General features: G+C 51.7%; 1 protein-coding gene across 1 annotated transcript in view; it reads left to right on the top strand.

The window, feature by feature from the left end:
* ttn.1 (titin, tandem duplicate 1) overlaps window positions 1-14,485 on the top strand; it is a gene marked incomplete at both ends in the record, with an annotated part of 155,201 nt that overhangs the window by 93,890 nt on the left and 46,826 nt on the right. Inside the window, 20 exons of the mRNA XM_080752838.1 lie at window positions 81-232; window positions 350-497; window positions 830-1,147; window positions 1,308-1,604; window positions 1,886-2,185; window positions 2,327-2,641; window positions 2,823-2,971; window positions 3,139-3,289; window positions 3,386-3,667; window positions 3,782-4,084; window positions 4,269-4,571; window positions 4,847-5,128; window positions 5,256-5,443; window positions 5,621-5,732; window positions 5,939-6,241; window positions 6,476-6,784; window positions 6,990-7,271; window positions 7,437-7,736; window positions 7,937-8,236; window positions 8,344-14,485. The exon at window positions 8,344-14,485 is cut by the window's right edge and continues 851 nt beyond it. Coding sequence (XP_080608964.1) covers window positions 81-232; window positions 350-497; window positions 830-1,147; window positions 1,308-1,604; window positions 1,886-2,185; window positions 2,327-2,641; window positions 2,823-2,971; window positions 3,139-3,289; window positions 3,386-3,667; window positions 3,782-4,084; window positions 4,269-4,571; window positions 4,847-5,128; window positions 5,256-5,443; window positions 5,621-5,732; window positions 5,939-6,241; window positions 6,476-6,784; window positions 6,990-7,271; window positions 7,437-7,736; window positions 7,937-8,236; window positions 8,344-14,485 — 10,936 coding nt within the window. The remainder of the gene's footprint in view (window positions 1-80; window positions 233-349; window positions 498-829; window positions 1,148-1,307; window positions 1,605-1,885; window positions 2,186-2,326; window positions 2,642-2,822; window positions 2,972-3,138; window positions 3,290-3,385; window positions 3,668-3,781; window positions 4,085-4,268; window positions 4,572-4,846; window positions 5,129-5,255; window positions 5,444-5,620; window positions 5,733-5,938; window positions 6,242-6,475; window positions 6,785-6,989; window positions 7,272-7,436; window positions 7,737-7,936; window positions 8,237-8,343) is intronic.

The raw sequence follows: 14,485 nt of genomic DNA, 5'->3' as shown, positions 1-14,485 counted from the left end.
GAGAGAAAGAAGTATGAAATCTATCCTTTATAACCTGATCTTTTATTGACACATACTTGATGGTGATGTTGTCTCTCCAGATCTGCCTGGACCCGTCAGAGACCTGAAGGTCACTGACATCACCAGAGGCACCTGCAGACTGTACTGGTTGCCCCCAGCGTGTGACGGAGGAGAGAGAGTCAAGAGCTACTTCATCGAGAAGAAGACTGTCCATGGAAAGGCCTGGACCAAGGTTAGTAACACAATCACCATACAAGTCTATGTCTTATTGTTTTTACTGTCTTGTATTCCTGGATATTGTCAAAACATGACTTCCTTCATCTCTTATCTGTGTTATCTCATATCCCAGGTGAACCCGGCGTGTGCGGCCCAATCTCTGGTGGTTACAGACCTCATGTACGAACATGAGTATCTGTTCCGCATTAAAGCTGAGAACATCTTCGGATTTGGACCCTCTGTTGTGACCGAGGAGGCAGCCAGGGCTACAGATCCCATCCGTATGTCAAAAACAGCTACAACACATGACCCTATTTACATCACTGGTTCTCAAAGTGGAGTGTTCCAGGGGTTCCCCAGTAAAATGAGGAACAGAACGAAAAACATAAGCCCCACTTTATATTTGGGCTATTCAAAAGTAGCTGATTTTAGATCAGCTATTTTTGAAGAACTTGGCAGATACAGTACGTATCAATTGGTTGGTCCTTGATATGAAAATATTTGAGAACTACTGATGTACACCATGTAAAACAGAACTAAATGTTGCCCAGAGCGACACAGTAGACGAACGCTAAACACACTATCAGTAAGAACTTCATTCTTCTTCCCACAGACCCCCCGGATCCACCGACCAGACTGAAGATCCAAAACGTCAAGAAGACAAATCTGACTCTGACCTGGAAAGCTCCCAGGAACGACGGCGGAGCTCCGGTCAGCCACTACCATGTGGACATGCTGCGCTGGGCTGCCGGCCAGGCCCAGAAGGAGGACTGGTGCAGGGTTAGCAGGAGAGATATCGACACCACCTGCTTCACGGTGGAGGACCTGACCCAGGGAGACGAGTACGAGTTCAGAGTGACCGCCTACAACGTGGTTGGAGCCAGCAGACCTTCTACCACCGTGGGCCCCATTCTGCTCCAGGACGCCACATGTAAGACACACACACGCACACACGCACGCGCACACACACACACACACACACACACACACACACACACACACACACACACACACACACACACACACACACAGAAGGGGTATTAAAAAACAATCCACGATAACCTTTTCTCTCCGTCTATCATTCTCTCCAGGTGCTCCGTCCATTGAGATTGGAGAGTTCATGGAGGAGGAGCAGGGCCATGACATCAGCATCGTGGCCCACGTGCGCGGCTGTCCCTTCCCAACGCTCACCTGGTACAAGGCTCCGGCCCTCAAGCCGGACGACAAGGTGGAGATCCAGTACGACGAGCACATCAACAAGATGGTGTCGGACGACACCTGCACCCTGGTCATCCAGCAGGGCAAGAGGCCGGACACTGGACTGTACACGCTGGTGGCATCCAACAGCCTGGGGAAAGCCTCCAAAGAGATGAGACTCAATGTGCTGGGTACGATTACTCTTATTACAAGTAGTAGTGGTCACTGATGGACAATAATGAATACATTTACTTGAGTATGCCTACTTGTTCTTAAATTGAGTATTTGTCTTTTTGGATACTTACATCTCAAAGACAAATATGATACTTTTTGACTCCACTGTATTTCGGAAAGGACAAAGGACATGAATTAACCACTTAGGCTCTATTTAAAAAAATAGCAACTCTGTGAGCTTAGTGAGTTGTTAACTTGACTTATTATAAACTATGATATTTCGTCTCCTGTTCTCCAGGTCTTCCCGGGCCACCTCAAGCTCCCATCAAGTTTGAGGATATCGGCGCTGAACACGTCACTCTGTCTTGGATGCCGCCGGCTGACGACGGTGGCTCCAAGGTGACAAACTACGTCATCTGGAAACGCATGGAGTCCAGGACCGCTTGGGCCATCGTCACCAACGAGCCCAAAGACAGGATCTGGACGGTGGATAAACTGATGACGGGACACGAGTACATATTCCGCATCTTCGCCCAGAACAAGTACGGAGTTGGAGAAGGACTGGACAGTGAACCCGAAGTCGCCAGGATCGTATCCGGTACGTACCCATTGACGCTGGGATAATCCACACTGTAAAATCGGTTAACATTGGTTTTAATTGTAACCTAGTGTGAATAAAATTAATATTTTGTGTTATTGGAATGTTTTTTTTGACATAACATCCCACTTGTTCCCGTAGCTCCTCCTGGCCAGTGTGAGAAGCCCAAGATCTCCAACATCACCCATGACGGCATGACTGTGACCTGGGAGGAACCAGAGGAGGACGGCGGCAGCCCCATCACCGGCTACTGGCTGGAGCGCAAAGAGACCACGTCTAAGCGCTGGGCCCGCTGCACCCGAGACCCCATCCGTCCCGGGCCGCTGGGAGAGTCCCTGGATGTGACGGGTCTGATCGAGGGGGCGCAGTACCTGTTCAGAGTGGCGGCCCTCAACGCGGCCGGCCCAGGACTCTACAGTGGGCCTACCGACCCCACGTTCGCCAGAGACCCCATCAGTAAGAACTGAACACATTGTTAGAGACTGTTAGAATCAGTGACGGAAAGTAGCTGCTTTCACTTGTAACATTTCTACATTAAGTCAGTAACAACAATCAAGAGTAATTCTTCTACTACTGGTTAAACACAGCCGTTCTAGTCTAGCACACTGACTGACCATGATCTGTGTCTCTCCTTTAGCCCCACCATCTCCTCCCACTCCCAAGATCAGCGACTGGACCAAGTCCACGGTGGACCTGGAATGGATTCCTCCTCTGAAGGATGGAGGTTCTAAGATCCAGGGCTACTGGGTGGAGTACCAGGAGGAGGGAACCGAGCCCTGGGTTAAGGTTAGAACTAAAACCACTGGTTTTCAAACCTTTCATTCATTATTTTATTCAAATAAGATTCTACTTTGTGGTCATGCTACCTTTACTTAAGTTATAAAAAAATGTAAGAATTTGGACTACTTCTTCCACCACGGTGTCTAACTAAGCAGTACTGGTTTCATCCTCAGGCCAAGGAGAAGGAGGTGAGAGGAACCAGGTTCGTGATTACTGGTCTGAAGACTGGTGGAAAGTACAAGTTCAGGGTGATCGCCTTCAACATTGCTGGGAACAGTGAACCTGGAGAGATCCCTGAAGTCCTGGAGGTCAACGACAGAGCTGGTGAGTTCTCTTAACCATTCGCTCTTCACATGGCTCTCCTCTCTTCTCACTTACCACCTTAACACTAATCATCTATTCTTCTCATCCTGTCCTTAGTTGCTCCTGAGGTGGACCTGGACGCGTCCGTGAAGGATAGGATGGTGGTCCCCACTGGAGCCGTGATCCGTATCATCGCCTACGTGTCGGGTCAGCCAGCGCCGGAGATCACCTGGACCAGAGACGGAGCCGGCCTCCCTGCCGAGGCGGCCGTGGAGACCACAGCCATCAGCTCCTCTCTGGTCATCAAGAACTGCACCAGGAAGCACCAGGGAGTCTACACGCTCACCGCCAAAAACGCTGCCGGAGACAAGAAGAAGGACGTCACCGTTGAAGTTCTGGGTAATGGAGACAAGAGATTAGGACATGGACAACTTTGGACATCAAACTAATCGATTTAATCGATTATGAAAAATGATCTCTGAATAATTCTAACTCCTCCTCGTGTTCTTGCAGGCCCACCTGGACCGGTAGGAATTCCCTTCATGGCTGAGCTGCTGAGCAGTGACTCCTGTAAGCTCATCTGGCGCTTCCCAGACGACGACGGTGGTTCTCCCATCTCCAACTATGTCATTGAGAAGCGCGAGACGGACAGGAAGGCCTGGACTGCAGTATCGGCCAACATCGGCGGACACTCGGCCGTCGCCCACGGCCTCACCATCGGGAAGAGCTACTTCTTCCGGGTGGCGCCCGAGAACGCCATCGGTGTGGGACCGTTCATCGGAACTGCGTCTGAGATCACCATCCAAGACCCAATCAGTACGTGCGACGACAGATTAACGCTGTGTTTACATACAAAATAAGCTTCACACGGTTTTAGTTTTCCAAAAAATAGAGAAAGTAATCGATCTAGGAAAAATTAACATAAAAATCACAACCCCTTGAGTCGATTTGATCAAATTAACTGACACATTAATAACCGTCTCTCCCTCCTCCCCCTCAGCCGTGCCCGACCGCCCAGAGGAAATCGAGGTCACCGCCATCACCAAGGACTACATCAGCGTCACCTGGAAACCGCCCAAGAACGACGGCGGTTCGGAGGTGACCTCCTACATCCTGGAGGCCCGTATGATCGGCAAGGACAAGTTCACCCGGGTGACCAAGGACGACCTTCTGGAGCGGAGGTTCACGCTGGACGGCTTGCGGGCGGGAGACACCTACGAGTTCAGGGTGGCCGCCGTCAACGAGATCGGAGCGGGCAAGCCCTCCTTCTGCACCAAGCCCATCACCTGCAGGAACGAGCTGGGTGAGGGATGCATATACATATGTCCATGTGCTGTACATATAGTACATATACTGAATACATACTGTACTTGTAGAGCTACAATTATTGCACAGTTGCATGAGCACGGTTATTATTCGCATAATTGTCTGAATCATTCCCATTCAGCTGCATAAATTCATATTTATTTTGTTTACATTTTCAAACAAAACTAAAACTAGCTGAAATAGCAGATCTACAAGATCAGAGCTTGTGTCTCGTCCAGTGCAATACTCACGTTCCCAACTTGTCTCATCCAGAACCTCCGACCATCGAGCTGGACTTCCGCGATAAGATCATCATCCGCGTGGGCGAGAGTCTCCAGCTGCAGGGACGCTACACGGGCAAACCCGCCCCGTCCATCCTGTGGTTCCAGGACGACGTGGAGCTGAAGGCGGACCAGCACGTGATGTTCAAGAACACGGTGAACACCTTTACGCTGGGTCTGATGAAGGCCAAGAGAGAGCACAGCGGCAGATACGTGGTGGTGGTGGAGAACAGCATCGGATCCAGGAAGGGAGTGTGCAACATCATCGTAGTCGGTACGTTGGGACTGACGGCCTGATAGTGATCAAAATATATTGTTCTAGAATGTGTCCTCGACCAATCGCACGTTGAAGTGCCATAATTGACGGTTCTGTTAACGTGCGTGTATGTGTGGTGTTCCAGATCGCCCCACCCCTCCGGTGGGTCCCGTGGTCTTCGATGAGGTGCACAGGGAGTACATGGTGATCTCCTGGAAGCCCCCGATGGACGACGGAGGAGTGAATGTATCCAACTACATCATCGAGAAGAGAGATGTCAACAGGGATCAGTGGATAATGGTCACCGCCGCCTCCACCAAGCTGACCTGCAAGGTCTGCATGATTCTTACACATTATCTGTACAACTAAGTACATGTACTTAAGTACTGTACTTAAGTACTGTAATTAAGTAACATTTTTTCTGTTCTTTAAATTTACTTGAGTAAATTAACCTTTTTATTCCACTACAATTATTCACCATTGTATGTGTTTCTGTTTGTTGCCCCTCAGATCACCAAGCTGACAGAGGGCAGAGAGTACGTGATGAGGATCTGTGCTGAGAACATGTACGGTATCAGCGACGGCCTGGAGTCTGAGGAGATGAGAGCCAAGGACCTCTTCAGTATGTCAACGTCATTATTATTAAAGTCATACTGTGTATACTTCGCAAATTAATCGTTATTTATAATCTTTCATTGGTATACTTTTCACAATAACTGTTCCACATAATTGTCTTTTTAATAATGATAATTTATTTTCCATAATCAATTAAATCGATTAACGATACAGCCCTATAACAATGTGTTTCTTCTGTGTCATCGTCACTAGGAGTGCCAGAGGCCCCCGAGGCACCGACGGTGAGAGAGGTTTACGGCACCAACTGTTTGGTCCTGTGGTCCAGACCCAAAGACGGTGGCAAGCCAATCAACAACTATGTGCTGGAGAAGAAGGAGGTGTCTTCCAAGAGGTGGTCGCGCGTCACCAGGGACCCCCTGTACCCCCACACACAGTACAGAGTCCAGGACCTGATTGAGGGTTGCGAGTATGAGTTCAGAGTCATGGCTGAGAACGAGCTAGGAACTGGAGACCCCAGCCTTCCATCCAAACCCATCTTGGCCAAGGACCCCATCGGTTAGATTTCATTCTGTTATGTTCTATATAGGAATGTATTTGCTTTTCATATTTATTAGGCATGCACGATTCCAGAAAGTTTGTTCTACATGCACTATACTGTATGTTACAACGTGAATAGCACACACTACCTGCAGTGTATTTTTGTATCCTGCTGTGCGTTTGTGTTAGATTGTATTTTATTGGATCCAATGGCCTCTGTGGTAGTTTAAAACTATTCCTATGGCTCTGCAGTGTTGCCCAGCCCTCCAGTCACGCCGGAGGCCTACGATAAGACCAAGGACTCGGTGAGTCTGAAGTGGAAGATGCCCCGCCACGACGGCAGGGGCCGCATCTTCGGCTACCTGGTGGAGTACCAGGAGCCCGGCAAGGTGGAGTGGGAGCAGGCCAACAAGACCCCAGAGGAGTGTCCCGACCTGAACTACGTGGTGACGGGACTCGAGGACGGAAAAGTCTACCTCTTCAGGATCTACACCGTCAACGCCGCGGGGAAATCGGACCCCGCCTACGTCAAGGAAAACATCAAAGTCCACGACAGACTTGGTCAGTGATAGAAGAAACGATAAGGGGATGATAATTATAACAGCATCAAGTTATACGTGGCAGACATCATAAATACATTGTACTCAAGATTGATTTACAAACGTGCTAACTTCAGTTGTATATTCTGCCCATTAAAATGCAACATAATAGGTAGCTACATTAATTCACACTGTGATTATTTAATGATGTATATATGTGTGTACAGAGGCACCGGTGCTGCTGTTGGATGCCAACATGTCCCGGGACCACCTGGCCATGCTGGGTACCCCCATCACCCTGAGTGCCAGCGTCAAAGGGGTCCCTCTGCCCACCCTCAGCTGGAAGAAGAATGACGGCGACATGCCCACGCACATCACCGTCGCCACCACCGCCGGCGGCAGCAAGGCCTTCATCCCCAAGTGCGTCCGCCCCGACTCCGGGAACTACACGCTGACGGCTGAGAACCCAGTGGGGACGGTGTCGGCCACGGTGTCTGTCCTCGTCCTGAGTGAGTGTGATCTGTCATGCAAACTGTGCCAACCGGAGCCAATAATCAAAGGAATAATGTACGATGGCCAAAGCAGGCCATATGCTTAATAATGTGATACATTGATTGATTCTACTTTGGACGGTTTGTTAAACCACTGTTCTGTTTCCTTTGTGTGTCCTCCAGACAAACCCTCCCCGCCCAGAAACCTGGTAATCTCAGAGGTGACCAGCGAAAGTTGCTACCTGACCTGGAAGGCCCCCGAGGACGACGGAGGGGCCGTGGTCTCCCATTACGTGGTGCACAAGAAGGACGTGGCTGCCGAGCAGTGGGTGCCCGTCTCAGCGTCCAATAAGAAGCCGTCTCTGATGGCCATCTACCTGATGGAGGGCACCCAGTACATGTTCAGAGTCGCCGCTGAGAACCAGTTTGGCAGAAGTGACTTCATCACCACCAAGCAGCCCATCAAGGCTATGGATCCTAAGTGTGAGTACTGCTGCTACTGAGTAGTACTACCAACACATACATAATGTACTATTGTGTACTATTGTGTAGACTGTAGCATACTAGTCACTAGTACAGTAATGTAGTATACTAACATACCAGTCACTTGTAGATATGATATGATAGATAATGATCATCCTTCATAATTAATAAGTGATGACTTTTGTGCCTTCCTGTGACAGATCCTCCTGGCCCACCAAAGAACCTTCACCACACCGATGTAGAGAAGACAGAGGTGTGGCTGGCCTGGGAGTGGCCTGAACGCACTGGAGGAAGTGACATCACAGGCTTCATTGTTGAGCACCAGGAAGTGTCTGAGGGCCAGACAGACTGGGTGACCTTCAAGACGGTGGACGACGACCGCTGCCATGTGACTGGCCTGGAGGAGGGCAAGACGTATCGCTTCAGAGTCAAATCTCAGAACGCGATCGGCGTGAGCCGGCCCGACACCACCGTTCCTATCACCTGCCAAGAGAAGACATGTAAGATCTGCTCGGTTTATTTTACTGACATATACTTTAGATATATTGTATAACATTATTGTATACTGTATCACACTCTGTCCTAACTCTGTTGTCTCTTTCTCCAGTGCCACCAGCTATTGAAGTGGATGTGAAGCTTATAGAAGGTCTGGTTGTGAAAGCTGGAAATGCTATCGTACTCCCAGCTACCATGGTTGGCATCCCCATCCCCACACCCAAGTGGCTGAGCTATGACAAGGAGATTGTGTCTGAGGGACGCTTCGCAATCGATACAGTGGGATCATCTACTGTCCTGAGCATCCCTCTGTCGGAGAGAGGAGACTCTGGAGAGTACGTCCTTTCTGTGTCCAACCCAGCAGGCAGCAAGAGCGTTGCCCTGCATGTTACCGTGCTGGATGTCCCAGAGCCTCCCATCGGTCCTGTCAACATCACAGAGGTGACTCCCGAATACATGATGATCCAGTGGAGGGCACCCAATGATGATGGCGGCACGCCAGTCATCGCCTATGTGGTGGAGAAGAAAAATACAAAGAAGACATGGGAGCCCTGGTCTGTGGTCAGCTCCACTGGCACCGCCACCAAGGCTAAAGTGTCCAGACTGGAGAAGGGTCGTGAGTATATTATCCGTGTTCGTGCAGAGAACAAGATCGGTATTGGAGCTCCCCTGGAGAGTCCTCCCACTATTGCGAAGCACTTGTTCAATCCCCCTGGCCCACCAGGCTTCCCAGAGTGCTCTGACATCACAGAGAACGCTGTAACGTTGGAGTGGCCCGAGCCAGACTACGACGGAGGCAGCCCCATTAGCGGCTATGTGATTGAACGCAGAGAATTGACTGGCAAGTGGATCCGCGTCAACAAGACCCCCGTGCTGGACATTAGGTACAGAGTCTCTGGCCTGTTTGAGGGCAACAGCTATGAGTTCAGGGTGTTTGCAGAGAACGTTGCTGGCATCAGTGAGCCCTCACCCATCTCTGACCCCATGAAGGCCACTCGCGCCCTCTCCAAGCCCGGACCTCCAGGCAACCTCAAGCTGAAGGACTGGAGCAAGGCCTATGCTGACATCTGCTGGACCAAGCCAAACAGAGACGGAGGAAGCCCCATCCTGGGCTACGTGGTGGAGGCCCAGAAGTCAGGCAGTACCAAGTGGGATAGAATCAACAAAGAACTGATCAAGATGTGTGCCTTCAGAGTGCCAGGCCTGGCTGAGGGACAAGAGTACAAGATCCGTGTCAGATCCAGTAACCTTATTGGGGACAGTGAGCCGAGGGATCTAGCAGAGACCGTCCTAGCCAAGGACATCCTGGTGCCTCCTGAGGTGGTGGTGGATTGTTCATGCCGTGACACTCTGACTGTTAGGGCAGGCCAGATCATCAACCTGATCACCAGGGTGAAGGGCCGGCCTGACCCAGAGATTACATGGACTAAGGATGCCAGGGCTCTGGGCAGAGAAAAGCGTGTTGAGACGCACAACAATTACCCTATGTGTGAGCTGGTCATCAATGATTCAGTTAGATCAGACTATGGAAAATATGCCATTTTGGCCAAGAACAGCAGCGGCAGTGCAACGGCCACTGTCATCGTTAACGTGCTTGATATTCCAGGAGCCATCCAGAACCTGAAGGTGGCCTACGCAACCAAGAAGTCTTGCATTGTTTCCTGGGAGAACCCTGAGGACAATGGAGGCTCTGAGATCACTCAATACACCATAGAGATGCGTCAGCCCAGCCAGAGAGGATGGACTGTGGCGGCCAATGACTGCACTAAGAGAATGTTTAAGGCTTCTCTCACAGAGGGTTGTGAGTACTTATTCCGTGTCAGTGCAGAGAATAAGATTGGCGTCGGCCCCCCCACTGAGTCCAAGACAGCCATTCTTGCTGTGGATCCCGTTGAGAAACCCAGTGAACCGAATGACTTCCAGGCTGCAGAGATCGGCAAGACCTTCTGCTTCCTCAAGTGGAGGAAGCCAGATTACGATGGAGGCAGCCGCAACCTGGGATACCACGTGGAGAAGAAGCCCAAGGAATCCGAGGAGTGGGAGAGGCTGCACAAAGGAGCTATCAAGGAGACATACTTCATGGCAGACAGATGCATTGAGAACCAGATCTACGAGTTCAGGGTCCAGGCCAAGAATGAGGGAGGAGAGAGCAACTGGGTGACCACACCTGAGATCCTGGTCAAAGAGCACCTGGCAGAACCTCAGATTAAAATTACACCCGATGGCACAGTGGTGGTGAAGGCTGGAGACACCGTTAACATCGAGGCTACAATCAAGGGCCAACCTCAACCTGAATTCAAATGGACGAAGAACGAGAACCCAGCTGAGCTCAGACGGGGTGTTAGGATGACATTTGAGACCACTGCTGGTTACTCTAAGCTCCTGCTTACAGGTGCCAGGCGTACAGATAGCGGCAAATATATTGTTACTGCCACCAACAGTGCAGGAACCTGCTCTGCTCACTCTGTGCTCAATGTTCTGGACAGACCCGGCCCCATCAATGACCTGAAGGTGTCTGGCATCACTACAGATAGGTGCCACCTGTCCTGGGAAGTCCCAGAGGATGATGGCGGCTGTGATATCTACAACTACATTATCGAGAAGTGTGAGACCAAGAGAGGAGTTTGGTCTGTCCACTCCAACGCTGTCATCACCAACAAAGCCAACGTCACGCGCCTCGTCGAGGGCAACGAGTACATTTTCAGAGTCCGTGCTGAGAACAAGATGGGCCCCGGTCCTGCAGTGGAGAGCGAGGCTATCGTCGCTGGAACTCAGTTCAACGTACCAGGAACTCCTGATGCCCCGGAGGTCACCAAGATCGCCAGAGAAGAGATGACCGTGGAGTGGTGGCAGCCAGACAAAGATGGAGGCAAGCCAATCACAGGCTACCTGCTGGAGAAGAGGGAGGAGCATGCTGTCAGGTGGTCTCCTGTCAACAAAGAAGCCATCCCTGGAACCAAATTCACTGTCACTGGCCTTCTGCCACTCCATGACTACCAGTACAGAGTCAAAGCTGTCAATGAAATTGGACTTAGCAACCCAAGCAAGCCTTCAAGAACGATCACTGCCAAGGATGCTGTTGAGCCCCCGGCTCCCCCCACCAACATGAAGGTCCTGGACAGCACCAAGTCCTCCATCACCATGGGCTGGACCAAGCCTGTGTCTGACGGAGGAGCTCCCCTCATCGGATATGTGGTGGAGATGAGAGTGATGGGAAGTGCTAAGAAGGGAGACGAGGGCTGGAAGAGGTGTAACGTCGCTGCCCAGCTGGTGGTGTGCGAGTTCACTGTTAGCAGCCTGGACGAGGAGGTGCTCTATGAGTTCAGAGTGTCTGCCCAGAACCAGGTGGGACTTAGTTTGCCCTGTGACCTGGGTGCAGCCGCCAAGCCTAAGGAGATACTCGAGACCCCAGAGGTTACGCTGGATGCCAACATGAAGGAGGGAGTGACGGTGAGGGCTGGATGCCCCATCAGACTGTGTGCCACCATCAGAGGCAGACCTCCTCCCAAGACCACCTGGAGGAGGATGGGCGTGGACAACGTGGTGAGGAAGGGCAACGTGGACATCATTGATACCATGACGTTCTTGGTCATCCCCGACAGCACCCGCAACGACTCTGGAAAGTACTGCCTGACCGTGAAGAACGCAGCGGGAGAGAAAGCTGTGTTTGTTAACGTCAAGGTTCTGGACACCCCAGGACCTGTGCTGAATGTGGAGGCAACTGACCTCACACAGAGCTCAATCATGTTGAGCTGGACGCCCCCAGACATTAACGGCGGTAGCGAGATCCTTCACTACTGCGTGGACAAGCGTGAGTTTGACCGCAAGACGTGGGCTTGCGTCAAGGCCGAGGTTCTACTCGACGAGATTCCCTTCAAGGTGACCGGCCTGATGAACGGTTCAGAGTACTACTTCAGAATCCGGGCAGTCAACCAGTACGGCCCTGGAGTACCTGTGGCCACGCCAACCGCCTACGTGGCCTGCGATCCTGTCAGCAAACCTGAGCCTTGCCAGAAGATTGACATTTTGGAGATCACAAAGAACAGTGCCGTTGTGGGCTGGGTGAAACCCATGAGTGATGGAGGGGCCAAGATAGACGGCTATGTGGTGGAGTACGTGGAGGTCAAACCTCCACCCGAACCACCAAAACCTGTGGAGGTTCCTGAAGGAGAGGAGGCACCTCCTCCACCTCCTCCTGCCCCAGAGCCAGAAGAGGATGAGGATGAGGATGAGGATGAGGATGAGGATGAGGACGAGGAGAAGAAGAAGAAGGTGGAGGAGGTCGTCTGGAACACCTACACCACAGTGAAGGGCCTCAGCGTTTCCATCAGTGGACTGAAGGAAGGAAAAAGATACAAGTTCAGAGTGGCTGCCAAGAACATTATGGGGCTCAGTCTGTTCACCGAGACCAAAGAGGCCACCGAGATCAAAGAACAGACGTTGGAACCAAAGATCGTCATGGCAGAGAGCACCGGTGCCAAAGCCGGAGCCAAGCTGAGGGTGGAGGCCTTGGTTTCTGGAAAACCTGCTCCCACCTGCAAGTGGATGCGCGGGGGGGCAGATGTGGTTTCCTCCAGCCGCCTGGCCGTCCACAAGTCAGGAAACATGTGTGTGCTTATCATCAAAGATGTGACGAGGTTGGACACTGGAGACTACACCCTGGTGGCTGAAAACAGCGGTGGCAAGGCGGAAGAGACCATCAAGATCATCATCAAAGACATCCCTGGGCCTCCAGAGGGTCCCGTTGAGATCAGCGACATTGACTCAGACGCCTGCACTCTTGCATGGAACAAACCACTGGAGGATGGAGGCAGTCCCATCACCAACTATGTGGTGGAGAAATCTGACCTGTCCAGAGGGGACTGGGTCACTGCCGTCTCCTCTAATAAGACCGGCTGCAGACTGGGCAAACTCATCCCAGGAAAGGAGTACATCTTCCGCATCCGCGCTGAGAACCGATTCGGAATCTCTGATCCCGTCCAGTCCGACCGCATGGTCGCCAAGTTCCCCTTCGATCTTCCTGGCGAGCCCCTCAACTGCCGTATCAACAAGTGCAACAAAGACTGTATGTTTGTGGCGTGGGACATACCCGAGACTGACGGCGGCAGTCCCATCACCGGCTACTATATCGAGAGGAAGGAGAGGAACAGCCTGCTGTGGGTGAAGGCCAACGACACAGTGGTCCGCTCCACAGAGTACCCATGTGCCGGCCTGATCGAGGGTCTGGAGTACACCTTCAGAGTGTCTGCCATCAACCGCGCCGGACAGGGCAAACCCAGCAAGAAGACAGACTTTGTCACCGCTAGGACTCCTGTTGACGCCCCAGGTAAACCCGACATCCTGGATGTCACTAAGAACAGTGTGACACTGGTGTGGAACAAACCCAAGAACGATGGTGGCAGTAAGATCATTGGCTACTACGTGGACAGCATGAGGGTCCCGGGTGACGTGTGGCTTCGCTGCAACACCAGCAGTCAGCAGTGTCCCAGAGAGGAGTACACAGTGACAGGACTGGAGCGAGAGCTAACCTACCAGTTCAGAGTGATCGCCAAGACCGCGGTCAACATCAGCAAACCCTCTGAACCCACTGACCCCGTGCTGGTCCAGGCTGAAAGTGTTCCGCCCAGAATTGAGCTCAACGCCGCGATGCAGAAGGGTCTGACACTGAAGGCTGGACGCACAGTGCTGCTGGAAGCTGACGTGTTTGGTAAACCCATGCCTAAAGTCACCTGGAAGAGAGGAGAGGACAGCCTCAAGTCAGGCGAGGGCCAGGTGGTCAGCCAGAAGAGGGAACACTTCTCACTGGAGATGAGCAAGGTCACCAAGGAACACACCGCAACATACACCATTCTGGCTGAGAACGCCAGCGGATCCAAGACAGCAGAAGTGGAGGTCAAGGTTCTGGATGTCCCTGGACCTCCCACTAATGTCAAACATGATGAGGTGTTTGCCACAAGCATCAAGGTGACATGGGAACCTCCTCTTTTGGATGGCGGGGCTCCTGTCACCAACTACATCGTGGACAAACGTGAGACCAGCAGAATGGAATGGGCCCAGGCGGCTGGAAAGATCAAAGCTGACATCAATGAGTTTGTGGTACAGAGGCTGATCGAGGGCCGTGAGTACCAGCTCCGCATTCGCGCTGAGAACAAGTGGGGAGTGGGTGAGGCCTTCATCACCAACCCCATCATTGCCAAGAACCCATTCAATGCACCTGGTCCATGTGAAGCTCCTTTGCTCACCAATGTGACCAA

This window comes from Nannobrachium achirus (genome assembly GCF_963921795.1).
Source record: "Nannobrachium achirus genome assembly, chromosome: 22".
NCBI classification, from domain to species: domain Eukaryota; kingdom Metazoa; phylum Chordata; class Actinopteri; order Myctophiformes; family Myctophidae; genus Nannobrachium; species Nannobrachium achirus.
Note: the sequence above shows the minus strand (reverse complement) of the source record. Positions and strands in the feature narration are given on the sequence as shown.